The 18,691-nt window shown below is 58.2% G+C and overlaps 2 protein-coding genes across 2 annotated transcripts in view; one reads left to right on the top strand and one right to left on the bottom strand.

Annotated features, from left to right (window-relative positions):
* The window catches only part of KCNAB2 (potassium voltage-gated channel subfamily A regulatory beta subunit 2), an 80,492-nt gene extending 76,397 nt beyond the window's left edge, over window positions 1-4,095 (bottom strand). The window contains exon 1 of the mRNA XM_023535624.1: window positions 3,903-4,095. The gene's annotated coding sequence lies outside the window, so the exon portion shown is untranslated. The remainder of the gene's footprint in view (window positions 1-3,902) is intronic.
* Window positions 3,534-18,691, top strand: part of NPHP4 (nephrocystin 4) — a 183,633-nt gene continuing 168,475 nt past the window's right edge. The window contains exons 1-3 of the mRNA XM_023535625.1: window positions 3,534-3,764; window positions 9,567-9,739; window positions 13,373-13,525. Coding sequence (XP_023391393.1) covers window positions 3,536-3,764; window positions 9,567-9,739; window positions 13,373-13,525 — 555 coding nt within the window. The 5' untranslated portion in view covers window positions 3,534-3,535. The remainder of the gene's footprint in view (window positions 3,765-9,566; window positions 9,740-13,372; window positions 13,526-18,691) is intronic.

The following is an 18,691-nucleotide window of genomic DNA, read 5'->3' on the forward strand; positions in this document are numbered from 1 at the left end:
GAGCTGCCGAGGGGTGGGACGTGAAAACACGCTGTGGTGAGGGGGCCGCACGTGCTCAGAGCGGGCTCTGCAGCCCCTCAGGGCCCGGGTGTACAGACGGGCACCGGCAGGCTCACCTGGGCCTTCTAGGCCGGAGGTAAGCGGGGGGGCAGGGCAAGGCGTGTCCCTCTACCCACAGGGAGGCCGTTCACCACGAACCAGGCCGCCCTCCCTCCCTCCGCGAACGCAGCCCCAGGCCGTCCCCCTTCCGAGGTGCTCAGAGTGCGATCTAGAAATGACTCAGGAGGGGACCCAAATCACTCTGCTCGAGCTTTCCTGGGAGCCACCTGGGCTCCATGTTGGCGATGGCTCAGGCTCAGTCTGTGATTAGAAGTCACAGACTCAGTGACGTTTACTGAGTGCCCGTGTGTACCAAAAACTGACCCTATGCGTCTACTCGAGCTGCCTCATTTCATCAATCCAGGAAAACAGAGACACAAGGATGGAGCCAAGTGGTTGACAGGGAGAGAGCCAGACGCTCAGAGAGCTAACTCCCCACCAGGGGCCACGGGCCAAGCTGGTGACAGAGGGCCCTGTGGACAAGACCTGGTGTTTACAGGACCCAGGATGTCACTTGCTGACTAGGGAAACTGGCCCAATCATGAATGGATTTCTGGTTTGTCTTTGAATCTGGTGCAGGGATCTGAGAAGGAAAAATGTACTCTTGGCTTTCAGCCTCGAGCTGGGTGACGGATCTCAACTCCTCAGCAGCCGGGGCTCAGGACCTCGGTGGGAAAAGGCCCTAACAGGGTCTGCGGCATGGATGTGAAGCTTTTTCTGCTCCTTCCCTTTACCCGGTCCTACTTTATCTGCACTCCCATGAACTGGCTGAGCCAAGGACCGCATCTCCTCAGTTACCCCAAAGAAAAGGGGCATGCAGTGAGTGGGGGTCTGAGCATGCTAAGTTCTCCCTTATGAAAAGTAGGGGTTTCCATGTCCTCGGGAGCTGGGACGGGTTCTTTAGCCTCCTGCGTGTCTGAGGCGCGTCCGTGTGGCGGGTCAGATTCACAGGGAGGCTGTGCCTGCCTGAGCATGGGCACGGCAGGACAGAGCAAGGCGGGGTCGGTCTTCCCGGTGCTCTGTGCCTCAGTTTCCCCACCCAGGCTAAGTGGCCTATCTCACAGGGTTATTTACAGACTCGCCTTGAAGCCAGGTTGGAACTGTGGGTCTGACATGGTCAGGGTCCCTTCTCCCCGTCGTCTCACCCAGTGGCCCAGCCCCTGCCATCTCTCTGACACATTGGAACCAGTGTCCTTGCTTTGGGTGCCTGCCAGGCTGGGCAAAATGGCGCTGCCAGAATTCTCCATGGTTGGTGACACCTCCTGCTCCCAACAGCTCCCCAGTGATTCAGATGTACCCCGAAGTGCTGGTTTCCTCTACACGTCAGGGACTCCTCCAGAGTGGCCTTCTCAAAGTGCCTTGGGCTCCAACCCGACCCTGCCCCTGCCTCCCAGTGACCTTGGAGAAGTCACTGCCTCTGGGTTCCCCCGCCCCGCCCCTCCCAGACCTATGAGGTGAGGAGAGGCGAGGGGGCCTCTGGTCCTAGACACTGTCAGAGGCAGCCCCGCCTGAACATGCCTGCAGCCCTGTTATTCAGGGACCCCAGGATCCTGTTCTGGCTCTGGGACCTATGGTGACATGAAGGTCACTGAGAATTTAGTCAAGGACTAACGACACACTGCTTCCCGTCGGGGTCCCCACAAACGAAGCCCGTTCCCCGAGGTTCTGATGGGGCAGGAGGCCCTCCTTTGCCCCACACCTGCTGCCCAGCTGCCACCGGCCCCGGCACCAACAGGCAAGTCTGGAGGCGGCCCCTCCCTCCCATCCCTCCCGGAAACTGCCAAATCAGAACTCAGCGCCTCACTTCCTCCCGACTCATGTGGGGCTCAGATCACTGAAACAGGAAAGGAAGGAGAGAAAGCCCCACGGTATGGAGGCCCGAGCTGCCCCGCCCAGAGCTCACGGCCCCATTGACGCCCAGTGCCCATGGCCCATGACCTTCGCCAGGCAAGAGGTGCTGTCCTGCCTCGCCACACCTGCAGCGCGCACTTTTGTGCCCACTTCTTTCCACCCGGGCTCTAATCCAGACTCGACGGCGTTTTGAGCACGAGGCCACATTCCACACTTTTCATGCCCCCTGCCCCTGGCCTGGCTCAGTCCCCACGTCGTCTGTGGACCAGCAGAGCAGAGAGGCACAAGGAACTGGACCTGGGTTTTGTATGGGAAGCCTCTAGCACGCTGCTTTCGCAGCAGGAATGTGGTCTGCCCCAGACGCCCTCACTGCCATTGAAACCAAGTGTGCATCGGAGGGCACCCCTACAGATGTAACCCAGGAAACAAATGCCCTCTGCGGCCTCCACTGCGAGGGCACAGGGGCAGGAGCCCAGGGACTGCACGTGAGACTGGGCTCTGCAGGTGGATGTGTTTGCCAAGCAACAATCAGGAGGGCAGATGGGACTCTCTGTAAGCAGGTCCCCAAACTCCGCAACGTGGGGCCTCAATACGGCCTCCTTAGCGGAACTGGAGCTTGCTTTTGGCATTGGATGGGGGCTGGCGTCTTTGAGGGGGAGGAGAAGTTGCAGAGAAAGAAAAAAATCCTAAAATGACAGACAGCGGGACAGCTGTGGCCTGAACTTGGTGTTCCTGCTCCTCGGATGTGGATGTATTAATTTCCATAAATGCTAATAGTCCATTTCCCCAAGAGCTATTACTTATGTCATCTCCCCCTGGATGTGGTTCAACCCAGCACGAATGAAAGGGAGCAAGAGGCAGCCCCCACTAGCGGTCCCCGCTTCCAACCTGGGCAGCTCGGTCTGTTTCCCAAGGTGGACCTGCTAACTGCAGGATCAAGACCCCCTGCCTTCAGCCCCACAGTCTGGCCCTTATCATGCCAGGAAGCAAAGAAAGTTACCAACCCTAAAAATGCTGAATCACAAAGTGAGGCTGAGCAGGAAAGTGGGGGTGGGGAGGGAGATGGTGGTCAGGGAGGAAGGCAGGAAAGGGTGCTAAGGGGCTTCTCACCTGGAGCACCCCCCAGGATGCTGTAGGCGAAGTGTAGCCCCCACGGGGACCTCAAGGACAAAAGCCAAGAGGAGCGGAGCAGGGGCGCGCCTGGGGTGGGCAGGTACACGGCTGCTGCTATTGCAGCAGAGGGCGGTGCAGCCACTGGGTCCCTGCATCCTGCGGGAGCAGCAGCAGGTAGGGAGGTGAGAAGGGAAGAGAAGGCGAAGATGGGGTAGGGGTATAGGGAGCGGGGTGGGAGGCTGTAGGTAGCTAGGAGAACTGGAGTAGGCAGTGAGTGCCAAGGTCCTGGGGAGTACGGCAAGGTGGAGGGACCGCCCACGGGGAGACACTGGAGGGACTGGGAACAGAACGGGTGAGAAGATGGGGTCAGGAACTAGGAGGGACAGGCAGGGTGAGGCTTCAGGACCGAAAAGGAGAGATGGGGAGGACCAAGACCAGCGGCGCTCCGATAGGGCTGCGCAGAGGCCGGGAGATGGGATGGCGAGGAGGGATGGGGAAAGGGGAGACGAGGCTGCAGGAAGAGGAGCGGGTTGAGACGGGGCAGGGGGGGCACCAGGACGTGGGGAGGAGCGAAGTTTGGGGCGCGGGTCGCGGATGGGAGCTGAAAGGTCGGGCGCGGTGCGGAAAGGGCAGGCAAGCGAGGACGGGATGGGGGAAGGGAGATGGTGGAGAAGGAGGTGAGCCAGCCGGCTGGAGAGGAGGTAAGGACGGAGGCGGGCGCGAAGACGCGCTGGGGAAGAGATGGGTAATCGCCGGCGACCTCGCGGGGGCCCGCCGCCGCTCTCCCGGGGCACGGCCGTGGACAGAGGCGTTCCGCCGGGGTCTCCCCCTGCACTCACCTGGGGGGCTCCAGCTCCAGATCCCGTGTCCCGCTCCGGATCTTCCTTCCCGCCCTGCCCCTGCGACTTTAGCGCCCCCGAATCCCGCTCGCTCGGCAAGGTTCCGCCCGCAGCATCTTCACCTCGTGGGACACCACGGGCCACGCCTCTGCTAGCTTATCATTGGCTGCCCTTCACGCCAGTCACATTCCCATTGGCTGAAGGATGGCCGGGCATGCAAATCAGGACGGGCCCGCCGCCGCGCCGGTTGGCTGGCGCTTGCGGAGCGGAGCCCCTTGACTTGGGCTCTGATTGGTCCGGCACCGGCGGACGACGGCCACGCTGGGCGGGTTTTCGGCCTGAGCGCGCGGCTCGCTGCCTTGCGAGGCTCCTCCCGCGCTGGCAGCGGCCAGGGCAGCCTTTACTCGGCCCTCGGTCCGCGAGCCCTGCGGTTCCGGGGGGCACAGGCCGGCCGCCGGGGCTCGGGGTCCGTCGTGGGGCACTTCATCGAAAGCGCGGGCCTCGTCGGCCGTGGGTGGGCGCGGGCGCGGCGGACCCGTCTCCTAGGTAACGCGGCCTGCGGCGGGCGGAACCATGTTGGCTGGCGCTGAAGGGGGGAGGCTGGACAAGGCCTCGAGACGCGGGGGCCGCAGAGCGGGCTGGGTCCTCGCGCTTGGGCTAGGGATGCTCCGTACGGCTCTCCGCAGGAACCTTGTGCCTTCGGGACGCGGCGGCCGGGCGGGGCGCAAGGTCGTGTCCGCGTCAGTCGCATCTCATCCCCCGCCTGACACTTGGTTCGGCCCGGACCGCCCGTTCTTAGGGTGTCCCGGGCTGCTTGGGGCTCAACTTCCGCCCTCTGCCCCTTGACACTGTGTCCCTCTAAATCCCCGAGCTTAGGGAGAACGCGGGGCCGACCGCCTGAGCTTTGCTGAGACCCCCGCCGTTGGCCCTCCCCGAGTCGGCGTCACCCCCGTCCCCCCGCTGGGAGCCTGTCCTCCTCCTGGATGCCTGTCCTGGTTTGGGTGCCGGTCCCCTGTGGGTGCCTTTCCCAGCTGGCCTGTTGCAGGACCGCCGCCCATGGACATCTCCAGACTCTCTGGCCCTCGCAGGAGGCTGCCCCGCTGCCTGCCCCCGGCGCCCCTGGAACGGCTCCTGCCTTCACCCTCTGCTGTCCAGCCAGCTGGCCCGACTGGCTCCGAGCGCACTACCTGGCCACTTTGTGTGGCCTGAATGCTCGCTCTCCTGCCTGCCCCTTCAGACTCGAAAGTGCCACCTGCGCACATCTCTTTAATGCCTGTCTTTACAGAAGACAGCTGCGTTCTCAGACACACTCCCTTCACTGTAGCAGCCTCTGGTTTGGGTTGAAGGATGTGCAGGGTGCTTTAGATGATCGTAGATGGCTCCCCGGGGCTCTAAGCCAGGTCTCCATCATTGCGCACTGCGTCCTCCGTTCCTCTCTGTCACTCCTATAGGTCGCAGCCGGGTGTCTTCCTGCTGACTTGTATCCCGTCTTTCCGTCTGCCTCCAGATACAGTCCCCGAGGGCGGGAGCTTGTCTGCTGTAGTCAGCACAGTTTCTCCAGGGCCCCGCTCGCTCGTGGAAGGTACTCAATATTTCTTGAATGAGGGAATTCCAGGCAGTGGTTACTTAGACCTCCACTCAAGTCCCCTTTGGGAAAAGCTTTTCGGGTGTCAGCATTCAAGATCTTGTTCATTTCTGGGAAGGAAGCTTTGCTGTGCCTGGACCTCCCCTCGCGGCTCCTGCCCCTCCCGTTCCCTGGTGAAACCTGTATGAGGCCTTCGGCTGCTGACCTCTTCAGCTCCCTGCTTGCACCCACCCAGGCAGGAGGCTAGATTAGGCTTCTCATCTCTTGCTGCTCCCACTCGGCCCTGGTCTTTCCCTCCTACTCGATCTTTACGTTCTTGAAGACAGGGCATTGGTCAGTCTCCTTCGCTGTCGTGCGTCCTGGCACAGAACAGGTTCTTGGTAAACGTTTGCCGAGTAGGTGTGCAGCAGCCGAGACCTCGAGGAAAACGTCACAGTCCCTCACTGTGTCTGTGAGACGCAGAGGCGGGGAGGGCATGAGACTTTCCAGAAGTCAGTTCGGGGAGGGTCAGCCCGGCCAGTGCTCTCGCTCCTCTCTCCGAGGCCTCTTGTCCCTTTGCCTCTCCTGGCCTTGGTGGGACAGCAGGGGCCGGCATGGTTACAGTGGCTTTGAGATTAGTCCCAGCTGGCCGTATGACTTTGGACTGGCCGTTTTGAGTCTCACTTTTCTCCTTATAAAATGAGGATGAATGGTGCTTCCACACCTGTTGGAATAATGACTATGAAAGTGTTTGTGAGTGCCTGGCTCACAGTAGGGGCTCAGTAAATGTGGGCACGTTTTCTTCATGTCCCCTCCCGCCCATCGTACCCCTCACGTGGGTTCAGAGCACGGGACCCTCCCAGATACTAAGCCAGTTTTCTCTTTATCGTTCACCTAACCGCAGAGGCCCCTCCGCCCTTGCGCACAGCGTCCTGTCAGGGTTGACTCGATCGGTGAACGGATGTTCCCTGAGGACCTAGTCCTGACCTCAGGCAGCTCAGTCACGTCGGGCAACAGTGACCACGCGCCGTGGTGACTTTTGTGACAGGAACCTGTATAGGGGAGCCACTGGCGGGCATGGGGTACCCACCCTGAGGAGGTGGCATTCGATCTGACTCCTGAAGGACAAGTAGGAATTACCCGTGTGTGTGTGTGTGTGTGTGTGTGTGTGTGTGTCTGTGTGTCTGTCTGTCTGTCTGTCTGTCTCTGTCTGTCTGGCATCGTGTCTGGGAGGACCCGAAGCAAGGGCAGGGGAGAGGCGGAGAAGAGGGAAGGCCCCCTGGCAGCTGTTCTGTGGGTGCTGGGGGAAAGAGAAGAGCTCTGGGTGTCACAGCTCCCAGGAGCCTGTCTCAGGCGTCACCTCTTCCTCTATTGCTGCCCGCCTCCCCTTGCCCAGCATTTTAATTTTGGGTGGCCATTTCTTTTAGAATGGTGCCTTCTTCCCAGCGTGTGTCCGACTGGTACAGCCAGAGGCCATTGCCTTGTTCCTCCTGGGAGGGTGGACTAGGAGCCTTATTCAGCAGCGCCTACTGGCCCAGTGTGGCGTGGGGTCCCACAGTCGCCTGGGGAGGGGGAGGCAGGTGCTGGGTCAGGAGTTGGGCTTGGGAGCCAAGTCCAGTGCGGCCCAGGAGGGAGGCGCAGCCCTGGTGCTGGGAAGCGTGGGCCAGGCAGTGCCCGGGGCTGGAAAGACCCCTGGTGTGGATGCCCCTCGGTCCTTGCTGCACTCGCTTCGTGTGAACGGGCGTCCCAATTTCATAAGAAAAGTCAACAGGAAAACATTTCCCTGGGAAAAAAAAAAATAAAAAAAAGCTTGGGTTTCAACTTCATGGAAACTTCCGTTGCTTTTGTGCATATCATTGAGTTCCGATGGAGAGCCGGGCACCAAGGACTCGAGTGCAGGCTCCCTTCCCTGAGCAGTTGGCCAGCGAGCAGCTGAGTATGGGACCGGGGGCAAGTGCCATGACCAGGGAAGCACGTGGGCCGTGTGGGCTCTGGCCAGACCCTGGAGCCTCCCAGAAGCCCTCCTGGGCAGGCAGCTCTCCCGCCAGGCCTCAGGCCTCTTCTGCTTACAGGTGTGGACACCTGTGTGAGTTCTATGGCTTCCGTAATAAATTACCACAAACCGGGTGGCTTAACCCAAATTTATTCTCTTCCAGGTCCGGGGGCCAGGGTCACGGTGTGGGCAGGGCTGGTTCCTTCTGGAGGCTCTAGGGGATAATCCATTTCTATGCATTTTTCATCTTCTAGAGGCCACCTGCATCATTGGCTGGTGGCCCCTTCATCTTCCCATCTCTCCCTGCTTCTGCCGTCACCTGGCCTTGTCTCTGGCCCCTCCTGCCTCTCTTGTAAGGACCCTTCTGACTGCATCCGGCCCATAGGGGTAATGCAGGATAATCTCCCACTCCAAGGTCCTCAGCATTAATCACGTGTACCAGTGACACAAATGCGGTGTTGGGAGACACCCTACCAGTGAGCTTTTCATGCTCTGTTACGTTTAAGCCCTTTGGTCTGTCTCGCGTTTTGGATGGATCTTTTCCTCTCGTGGAGCTTGTATCATTACGCGTCGTTCTCTTGGAAAATACTGCTTCCGAGTTATCAGATCTTCCAGATCTTGACACGTGTAATCACAGTTTCCAAAGCTCGCTTTCATGGCCGTCACTACCCCTGTCTTCGGGGAAGTCTGGGAAGTATGAAGCTGTCAGGCTCACACCGGAGGGTCCAGTTTCCCAATTCTGATTTTTGCCTGAAAGCTCAATTTTTATTACACGTCTTTCTTGAAGTGACAGGCTCATTTTGTTCACGTTGGAGAGGTGTCTGCCAAGCACGAGTCCGAATGAGCATGTTCTGTTTCCCAGCCGTTCTCTTCGGTGAAAATGGTGTGGCCGCAGGACCGAAGCAGCTGGTTCTGCGCGAGTTCCCGCCCGCAGCGGGCTTGCCCGGCCTGAGAGGCCGCCGCCCTTCGTTTCCCAGCAGATTTTTTATTTTTGGCATTTCCCATTTCATCACAGGATGTTGAAAATGCCCATACTCAAGGGTCAACGTGTAGTAAAATTCATAGTTTTCACAGTTTCGCCAAGGACATTCTTAAATGAAGCCGATGCATTTTTTTGCTGTGAGCGATGCATTTTTTGCTGTGAGCGGTAAGGGACACAGGATGGCCAGCAGGGCCTGGTGCCGTGGCCTCGGGGCGTGCCGAGGCCCCCACAGCTCCGCCCACTGCTGCCTTCGCTCCATGGGCGCCAGTGTCAACACGATGAAAAAGGCAGATTTCATCTGGATGTGGTGACGATAGCTTTGACCTTGCGGAGCCCTTGGACACCCCAGGGACCCTCGGGTTTGGGGACCACATGTAGGGAACTGCTGCCTTAGGATTCTCCTTGCTTGTCATTTTCATGGACAGAATTTGGCCTCTTACCAAAGCCAAGATTTTAAGATTCTGTGTTAGCTGAAGGAAGCCTCGAGAAGGTTTACATTCCTGCATGGCTGCGAGGCAGACAACATCCCCAGTGAGCCAGGTCTCCAAGAAGCCTGTCACGCTCAGAACCTGTCCCTGGCTTTAGCAACAGGAGACATTTCATGTAGCCGAGCCTTCCTAGGCGACTGGCTTTAGGGTCCATTTGATGACATGCGGACCCGCTGGTTTTTGTTTTGCCTGCTTTTCATATGTGTCTCAAGGTGGGTGCTCCCTTTGTGGCCTCTGTCAGCTTTAGGCTGATGGTCTCCAAGGCCTGCAGAAAAGAGTATTTCCCTCAGCAGAACCAGCAGAAGCTCAGTGGCTTTGACCGGGTCATGCTCCCCAGTCCCTTCTAAGACAGCCCTAGTCCCCAGGGCCTGCTGCTCTTGTGCAGTGCTCGACCTCCACAGCTGTACCAAGCAGCCGGGCGCTGAGGCCAGGGTAGTGGCGCTCTGGCCGGCGCATGGCGGAGGGGCCATGCCCGGGGAAGGTGGCGTGGGCGCCAGTCTGCAGCGCTGGAGTCTGCAGCGTGGCATCGCAGTGCGGGTTTCGGGATGGTGGTTCCTCTGGGATTCAGCGGGAGGTGGAAAACTCAGAATTGCTCGAGCACTTACAGCTTTTACTTATTTGAACACGAATGGTGCAGGTGACCCTAGAGGCCCAAGTGACGCTCAGAGCGGCAGCATGCATGACTGGCACAGGGTTTTCGAGCAGAACGTGCTGGTGCCTCCACACCCACAGAGAGCACGCCGGCCTGGAAGGGAGTCGATGGCGTTCCAGTGTGTCCTGAAGTGGCTCGATGGGCCACTGAGCAAGCAGGTAAAGACGTTTGTTATTTATTGTCAGACGCGCATTGTCACCGCGCCCATCTGAGAGGTTATTGGTTTTCCCTCATTGATTTGAGTCTCACTGCTGTACCCATTCCCTTGGGCCTTGGCCGTGTTTGGAGGCAAAGTGTCCCGTCAGCAGAGAACACATGACTCAGCGACCTGGTCAGCACTTTTGACACTGGGTGAAGGATTCTCTCTGCCCGCAGTGGGGCAGCTGCAGAGCCCAGGTAATCCGATTTCCTGGGTTATTTCTGAGCCGGGTTGCTGGCAGGAAGTGGCCTTGAGCGTGGCCGAGCGCCATCTGCTTTCGGCCTGGCAGTTAGAGCTGCAGGGGCAGAGCCCTGGACAGCCTGGCGGAAGGCCTGTGCTTGGACATACCACAGTCTTCGGCACGCTCGGGCCCTGGCTCTGTCCATCTGTGGCCTTCGGCTGCCCACAGAACCCCACGTGGTCGAGTGTCCTCAGGAAGCGTGGCCCGTGGGCGTGCACAGGAAGGGCCAGGCCTGCTGCTGTGAACGCGTAGCCACCTAGAGGGTCTGGCCGGGCAGGACTGGCCTCTGCGGCTGCTAGAGCGACTCTCCAGGCCCGCAGTGCTCGGGGCGCGGGGGCCGTGGAGACCGTGCTGCCGTTAAGTCACTCGCGTCCCATGGCTCAGTGCCGCGCCCGTGACAGCACCTGCTGTGCGTGCCACCGCATTGGATCCTGCGGTGGCTCCTGCTTTTACAGCGCCTCTCTTGGCATGTGACTTGTACCGATTCACCTCATCCTCACAACAGCACTGTAAGGTGGGTACCGTCATCACCCCGTTTCACAGAGGGGGAAGCAGAAGCAGAAAAGTGAAGCCGTTGCCCAGGGTGACCGGGCTCTGGCTGGCCGGTTGGGACTCCACCTGGATGGACTGGCACCAGTGGCCCCGGCCTTCCACGAGCTCACAAGATAATGGAGAGCAGTCTCCTTGTCCCTAGGGAAATTTATGAAGGAAATTTTATATTTTCCCATTTTGTTTTATGTAGTTTTGAAAAAGTAATCCCCATAGTTCGAAATTCACAAAGGCACACAGGGCAGTGTATCATCCCAGAGAGTCCCCGAGACACCCAGTGTCCCACCCTAGAATACAGCCAGTGTTGCCTGATTTTTGTACAACTTTCCAGAAATTCTAAGCAAATACAAGTAAATATACCTGTATTATCTTGCTTTATAAATATTCTTGATGTGTGTTTTAGGTTGTGCATGTGTTACGGGAAGAGTTTCTCATTCTTTCATAAGGCGGCGTGGAGTTAACTTTGCATGGGTAGCCGCCGTCTCTGCCCAGGCCCTCCTTGCTGATGAGCCCTCGGGCCTTTTCCAGCCACTTGCTGTCACAGGCACTGCTGCCCTGAGTAACTTCATTTACGTCACATTTTCACGTACACGTGTCTGTAGACTAATTCCTACAAGTGTCATTCCTCATCCAAAGTCACGTTAAAAGGTATTTGAGACCCGATTATGGGTCGTTTGTAAAAGCACACTTTAAACGTAAAGGTGTAAACTTTACAGCGACAGGGTGGACAAAGGAAAGCGTGTGAGCACCAGGCCCGAGGCGGCTCTGAGGCCCGGCCGACGCTACGCAGGGTAGACTTCAAGGCGAAGGGTGTTCCCAGAGATAAAGGCGCTCGTCTTGATGATGACACTAATCTGGGAGATGTGACAGCCCTAGATGTGTACGTGGCTGTGTCGGGGTCCCTGGGACCACCCTCAGGTTTGGCGATGTTCTGGGCGGACGCAGTGTGACCCAGTGTATAGTCAGCTTCCCAGGGACGACTCATCACAGCAAAAGGGCACAGGGCAAGTCAGCCGCGGGAAAGGCCTCGGGGGACGTCCAGAGGAGATGGGCACAAGCTTCAAGGGCCCCCTGCCAGTGGGGTTCCATGGGACGCACCGCATCCCCAGTAACGAGTGTGACAGCATGTGGGAAATGGTGCCAGCCAAGGAAGCTCCTTAGAGACGCAGCACGTAGGGTCTCTAAAAAAGAAAAGCTCGGGTATTTTGGGGATCGGTCACGTAGGCACCCACAGCCTTGCACATACCCGCATTCCAGGTTCCCAGTGGGAGGCCGGCACGTGGCATAGCCCTCTGTACGCACAGGCCAGCGCAGTGAGCCTCGCTTGTCCGTCAGGTGGTGGGAACCTCCGAAGTCTGTGTGCCAAAGGCCAGCCTCGTGTGCCAGCCTCGTGTGCCAGCCTTTCAGTGTGTAACCGTCAGGCCTGCTGTGATGACTTTCGTGTGCACAGCACCCAATCACACGTGAAACAAATTCGTGTAGACTTACAGGGATCTACTCTCAGATCACCCTCGTAACTGGAGGTTTTTAACTCTCTTCTCTTAGTACTTGACAGAACGAATAGACCAAAAATACCCCAAGGACTCGGGAGATCTGAACACCTCCATCAAGCTCCTGGACCTAACTTTCATCTCTAAAACACTCCACCCAACAAATAGAACACACCGGCTTCTCAAGTGCACGTGGAATATTCACTGAGATAGACCATATGCTGGGCCGCGAAAATAAGTCTCAAATTTAAAAGGGTTGAAATTATAAAGAGTATGTTCACTGACTAATGCGTTATTAAATTAGAAGTCAATACGATAAGATAGAAAATTTTCGAATAGTACAAAATTAACACACTGCTAACTAACCCACGGGTCCAAAAAAATTCATAGAGAAATTGTAAGATAATCTGAGTGAAGGAAGAACATACCAGTTTGTGGGGCACAGCTATCGAAGTCCTTTGAGGGAAACTTTTAACTTTATGTGACTGTAACTGAAAAGAAAAAAGGTATAAAATCTTTTTTATACCTCTGCTTCCTCCTTAAGACTCTAGAGGAAAAGAACGAAAGAGACTCAGAGAAAATAGAAGAAGGAAGTGGTAAATATATGGGCGGACATTAATAAAGGGCAAATAATACAGAGAATCAGCAAAGCTAGAAGTTGGTTCTTGAAAAGGCGTCGTACGGACAGCTCAGGGGTGATCGGGGTATTGTGAAAACTTCCGTGCTAGTAAGTCCGTTGCCAGTGGAGCAGTCCCAGGCCCTCTGCGGAGCCCAGCGGCTTCTCCGCGATGTCTTGTTGCTCTGCCAGGTGTGTAGACCTGACTTCTCGGTGCTCAGAGATCAGCTTCTCCTTTGCTGCTACCACCCCAAAATAATTCTGGCGAGTCGAAGATTTATTAGAGTTTGTGGTTATATCAGAAGGATGTATTTGGTTGTATGTCATGAAAAAACCCATCCAAAGTAGCTTAAGGTAGAGGTGATGTGTTAACTCACATGACAAACAAGCCCGCAGTTCCCATAAGCTTCAGGTGTGGCTTGATCCAGGGTCTCATGTGATGTCACCTGGACTTCTCTATTGGCTCCACGTGCTATCAGATGCATCTCTCTCTGCAGCCTGGGCCTCTGTGTCTCCTTGGCTCTGGCGGGTCAGTGCTGGGGGTGGCTTCAGTGTCCTGAGAGGGAGCTCCTGGAAAGGAAATGGATAGGAAGGGATCGGGGGGCTGCATGGCTTGTTCTACCAGGATGGTCGTTGGCCCCTGGGGGATGGCTCGGGCCACTGGGAACCCTTCAGGCCGATCCCTTTGTCTCCTAGGGAGTGCTGGAGGTGCTGTCGGAGGTGGGGTGCCATCTTCGCGTGTCTCTCTTTGATGTCACCTACCGACACTTCTTCGGGAAGACGTGGAGGACCACGGTGAGGCCCGTAGAGCCACCGTCGAGGCCGGCATCCAGGATCGTCTTTAATGAGGTGGGCCCGGTGGCAGAGGGCAGGTGTGAGGGGCCCTGGGGCGTGCAGGGTGCACCCTGCCCTGGGGACACGACCAGCGCAGCTCAGACCCCCGGGACACCGCCGGGCAGCAGCGCTGGCCATTGCCAAGCTGGTCTTAGGGCGGGCACCCCACTTCCAAACAGAATCCCGTGGGGCAGCCGGGTGTCTTAGCTGTGACTGCGCTTGCAGCATGGGCGGGGATGGGGCGCTTGGGCTCTGGTCACTGTCAAGGAACCTCAGGTGCTTAGAGCAAAGTCAGGAAACTGCTGATCTCATTCGATCGCCCATTTTTCCTTCCGCTCCCCTCCCCTCTCCTCCCCTTCCCCGTCCTCCTCCTCCTCCCTTTTCATTCCTTTTAGTTTATTTCTTTTAAGATGAGCAAATTGAGACTTAGAAGTGACCCGCCCAGGCAGCAGGTGGCAGGGCCTGGACTCAGACCCATGCCTTCCGCCTCCAGACGGCGCGGTCGCGCCGACGTTGGCTGATGGCGTGACTTGGCCCACAAGCTCCGTGCCCGGCCACCCTGAGCGTTTCCCACCCATGTCTTGCCACACCGGGTCCACCCCACTTAGTGAGGGGCCTGCCCTCTGCCAGCGCCTGTCAGGCCCCCGGTGCCGACGGTGGACGAGGCGGGCACAGCACTCACGGTATGGGACTCAGGGGTGACACTCAAAAGCAGGTCACGGAGTAATCGCAGAGGTGATAGGTTCTCGGGAGGGGACCGGTGTGCTGTGGCCCCAGAGGAGGACGGGAGACTGGCTTTGGGAGGGTGCCGAGGGAGGCCGGGGTGGAGCCAGCGTCTGCGCCGGGCCCTGCGGGAGGTGTGCGTGTGCGCAGGTGGGAGGCGGGGTGAGGGCGGGCGCTGCGGGGGCAGGAGCCCGGGGGTGCGGGGGCTTCTGGACGCAGTGGGTCCGCGTGGTTGGAGCCATGTGGGTGCTGGTCCCAGGTACGGAGAGACCGCTGCCTATCGATGAGATCTTTCTCGTGCGTGCAGAGTGAGGCCACAGAAGCCCGCTGTGACAGTTCGCACAGTGAGTACGGAGGTGGTGATGACCCTAGTCATCCTTGGAGACGTCTCTGCATAACCCCAGCCCGAGGTGCCCCCTTCCTGCTGGGGACTGTCCTGGCCCAGACGCGAAGCCGCAGGGGGCTGGCTGAGCACGTGCTGCTCTCTGCATCGGCCACCTCCCAGAGTTGGGGCTTTCTGGCGGGCATGGGTTGATGCTGTCGGTGCCCTGACTTAACAGGGCAGGAGACACAGGATGGGGATGAAGCCCCCAGAAGTCCCCAGAGATCGAGAAGGTTAAATAAAGCCATGGGGAAGTGTGTGTCCTGGTGACTGAAAATGTGTCTGATGTTAAAGTGGTCACACAGTTTGTGCAGATGCCTCATACAGGTCCCTTAAGGATCCGTCTGGTCAGCCGAGTCGGAGAGAAGGGTCATGTGCTGCAAGTCGCGTGTGTGGCCGGCCAAGCCCTCCCGGTGCTGTGCCGCTCGGGGCGTGCTCCCCTTCACTCCACTGACAGAAGCGGCCATGGCCCTGGCGTCGCCGGCAGCCCGGCCTGCGCGTGGCCTCCGCTGCCCCTGGGGCAGGCCTCCTAGGGCCTGCTGTTCGGATCTCTCTCTCGTGTGTGCGGTCGGGCCCAAGGCAGCTTGGTACCGTGACATGAATGATGAAGGTGGTGACTTAGCCATCCCTCCCGGGGAGTTACTGTAGACCGGGTGTTAGCTCACAAGCACGTTTGTCATTTTGTCCCCAGCATTCTCCTCTGGAGGTTGGTATTATGTCCCCCTTAAAGAGTGAGCCAGCGGGTCACGAGGCCATGCATGCCGCACAAGCAGTCGGGCCTGGGGCGGCTGGCGCCACGCCTGGGCTCTGTCCCCAGCGGCGGTTCTGGGGTCACCTTTTAACGTGCATGTCAGAGGTGCCTGCGGTGTCCATTTGGAAGTGTCGTGGGATGGGACTGAGCTCTGCAATCAGGACAGGAATGCTCTGCCATCACTGAGGTTCCGAGATGAGGCCCCTTCTCCGTGTCCTTCACCTTAGGGTGCCTGGGACCTGTCCTCGTCCTTGTAGCGGAGGCAGTCATGACCCGACAGGCTCTGAGTGGAGGGTCTGCTGTCCACCCTGAAGGAACGGCCTGCAGACTGACGCTCCTCCTGGACTGTCCAGGGCTTGGCATCGTGTCCGGGAGGAAGCTTCTGTTGTCATCTGTTGTCCCTCTGCCCTTGAAGCCGTGCATGGGGCCCTGCCACGCACAGGTCCGAGTTGGGAGAACCGAGACGTGGTCCGTGTTCTGAGCCTGGGGGCTGAGCGCCTCTGCGGCCAGCCTCGGCCATTCTACCCTTTGGCTCCTGTGGTGCTGGATGTGAGGACGGGACATTGGGTCAGAGAGGACCACAGTCCTTACGCCCTGCAGTCTTGGGGTTGCTGAAGGGGAGGATGCAGCCAGGGCAGTGTGGGGTGCATGGGGCCTTTCTGGCTGGGAGGCGGGCGGAGCGGACTCTCAGGGAAGCGGGGTTCCCAGCTGCTATGCCCTCAGCCAGCAGCAGAGGCCACTGGCGGCCCGGGAATGAGGCCGGAGCCCTGGGCAGCATCTTCCACGCCCCACCCTTCCCGTGTTTCGTCGATGTCCAAACACAGAAAAGTAGGTTTTGTCCAAGTTCAGTTAGCTCAAGAGAGTTCCCCATCGCCGGGTGGTGTCACGTGTGCACGTGTCTGCACGCGTGCAAGCGTCGCACTGTGGAGCTCTCCCTGGTGGCGCCCACAGGCAGGAGGGTCTGCTTGCGGCTCGTCAGGCTGAGGGTGGCCCTGCCACACACCAGCGGAGACGGACGTAGTACGGTTTGCCCTCTTTGGAGTTGGGTGGTGACCTCTTTCCCTTTGACGAATCACCCGTGTTTTCCGGGCTTTACCGATCGGCGGTGGCTCGGGGGTGGTCTGGTTTCAGGTCGCCGCTGCCAGCAGCGGGGCGCCTCGTTCAGATTCTGTTTGTCTGTCCAGCTAAACGGGGCTTAATGAATCATCCTCGTGTGCTTGGGTTTTTATCGAGTTGTAGTGTCGTCTGCAGCCCTGAAAGAAGATGCTGTTTCATTACTTTGCAACCTAGGTCCCGAGGAAAGTCTTTGAAAAACGAAGTCTTGCCTTGAACCCGAGCCGGGGGCGTTTCTGTCAGGGATGAGGCCCGGCCCAGGCTCACAGTCCCAGGCCTCAGACCCCTGGCCTGCGGGTGGCGCCCTGCTGACCGGCCTGGGCCTCTTGGCTCAGAGCCAGACCTTCGCTGGTGGACAGGGACTGCCTTTCCCTCCCCCTGGCGGGCCAGTTCATCCGGCCTCCCAAAAAGGATCCTTTAAACACAATCTGGGAGGCCAAAGCCCCGTGCAGCTTCTCTATTTTCTTCCAGAGATGGACATAATTTTCCTGTAAGTTCTCTCTTTAGCTGAGTGCGCTCAGGCTTCTGGGGACAGGCTCGTTTTCCCTGAGACAGAGTGGGGGGTCCTGGCGGCTCTGTGCAGATGACCAGGACCAGACCGGGCTCAGTCCTCCGGGGCTCCCCCAGCCCGGGTGTTGCTGGGTGACGGGCAGGCGGGTCACAGGTAACTGGGTCGCTTCTACATCCCACAGCTGACTCGTATGTCCTTCCGTGTCAGGGAGAGCACTGTGATGTCCCCTAGTCACAACGCAACACGGTGGACTCCGGGGAGCCTGCCAGACGCCGCCAGCAGCCCCGGCCTCAGCCCCTAGGGCACGCTGCCTCTCACGGCCTTGCGCAGCCGGGGGTTGGTCACGCGAAGGCCGGAGTCGTCCGCTCGGCTGTGTCCCTCGCGCAGGGGCCTCTTTCCTCTCCAGCTCAGCGGGAGCCAGAAACAGGGCTTGATAGAAATGGTTTCCAGAAGGAGAAACACTTTCTCCATGATGCGTCCTGTGCTGGGACTTAGCAGTGTGTTGATTTCACTGCCTACCATTTGGGGACAATGGAAAGCTTTAAATCTGTCAGTTATGTGTCGTCATGTGTTCATGGCAGTAAACCGGGGGACATTTTTGGTTCAGGTCGTAATTGGGTTTGCTTGCTTACTTTTCTGAGTGAGCTGAGGAACTGTTCTTTGGGCCGGAGCGGGACCGGCATTGGCCTTAGGTGTAGGATTTGATATAAGATGGATAAGGGCTAACGTCCTGCTCTGTCACTTATTCCTGTGGGATTTTAGGTGACATATTTAAACTCCTGACTCCAAATTCACGCATCTGTGCAGGAGGAACAAGAGTGTGCATCTCATAAGGGTCATGTGAGTATCAAATAGCATGTTTGTCCCAAACAGGCACCCAGCGAGCAGGAGGTGTTCATTCAGCAGATGTAGGTTGAGTGTTGGCCGGGCCAGGCTCTGTTGGTGAGCTGGACGGGGTGGACAAGGTGGGTGTGACTGTTTCAGCCCACGTTGATGTTTACATTGTCACTCTAGGGCAGTCCTTCTCAGCCTTGTCGCACTGACATTCGGGCTGGACAGTCTCTCGGTGGGGGGCTGTCTCTGTGGCCGTGCTGTTCGTGTGGGTCGGGGGGGTGGCCGTGCTGTTCGTGTGGGTTGGGGGGGGGTGGCTGTGCTATTCGAATGGGTCAGGGAGGGTGGCCGTGCTGTTCACGTGGGTCGGGGGGCGTGGCTTTGCTGTTCGCGTGGGTCAGGGTGGGCTCCCGGATGCATGGAAGCTTCTGACTTTGGAGTCAGATCTCGCATTCCCCAGAGGACAGTTTTGCTTGGTGGGGTTCACCGTGCTTGGAGCCTCGTATCCAAGAAACACCTCTGAGCCTCAGGTGGCAAGTTGAGCTGGCAGACAGAGGTGGCAGGAAGCATTTGTGAGATATTTGCTTTCCTGAAGATAGTCTGTTAAAAGTTTATTTTAAAAAAATTTTTCAGAAAGTGCCAGTTTAGCTTCTGCTCCTCTCTTCCCTGGCCTTGTCTTCTGCTTGGGACCGAAGAGCTACATGTCACTTGGGGGAGGTCCAGTGACAGTGCCGTTGGCAGTGTGTGGCTGAAGCCTCTTCATGGAGGCACACTGTCAGAGGCCCAATTTCATTTCTGTCATGTGGGTGAAGAATGGGAACTTGGCCCTGCAGCCAACGGTGTCCGTGTTTTGAAGATGAAGGCACTAAG

This window comes from Pteropus vampyrus, unplaced genomic scaffold, assembly GCF_000151845.1.
Source record: "Pteropus vampyrus isolate Shadow unplaced genomic scaffold, Pvam_2.0 Scaffold142, whole genome shotgun sequence".
Lineage (NCBI taxonomy): Eukaryota > Metazoa > Chordata > Mammalia > Chiroptera > Pteropodidae > Pteropus > Pteropus vampyrus.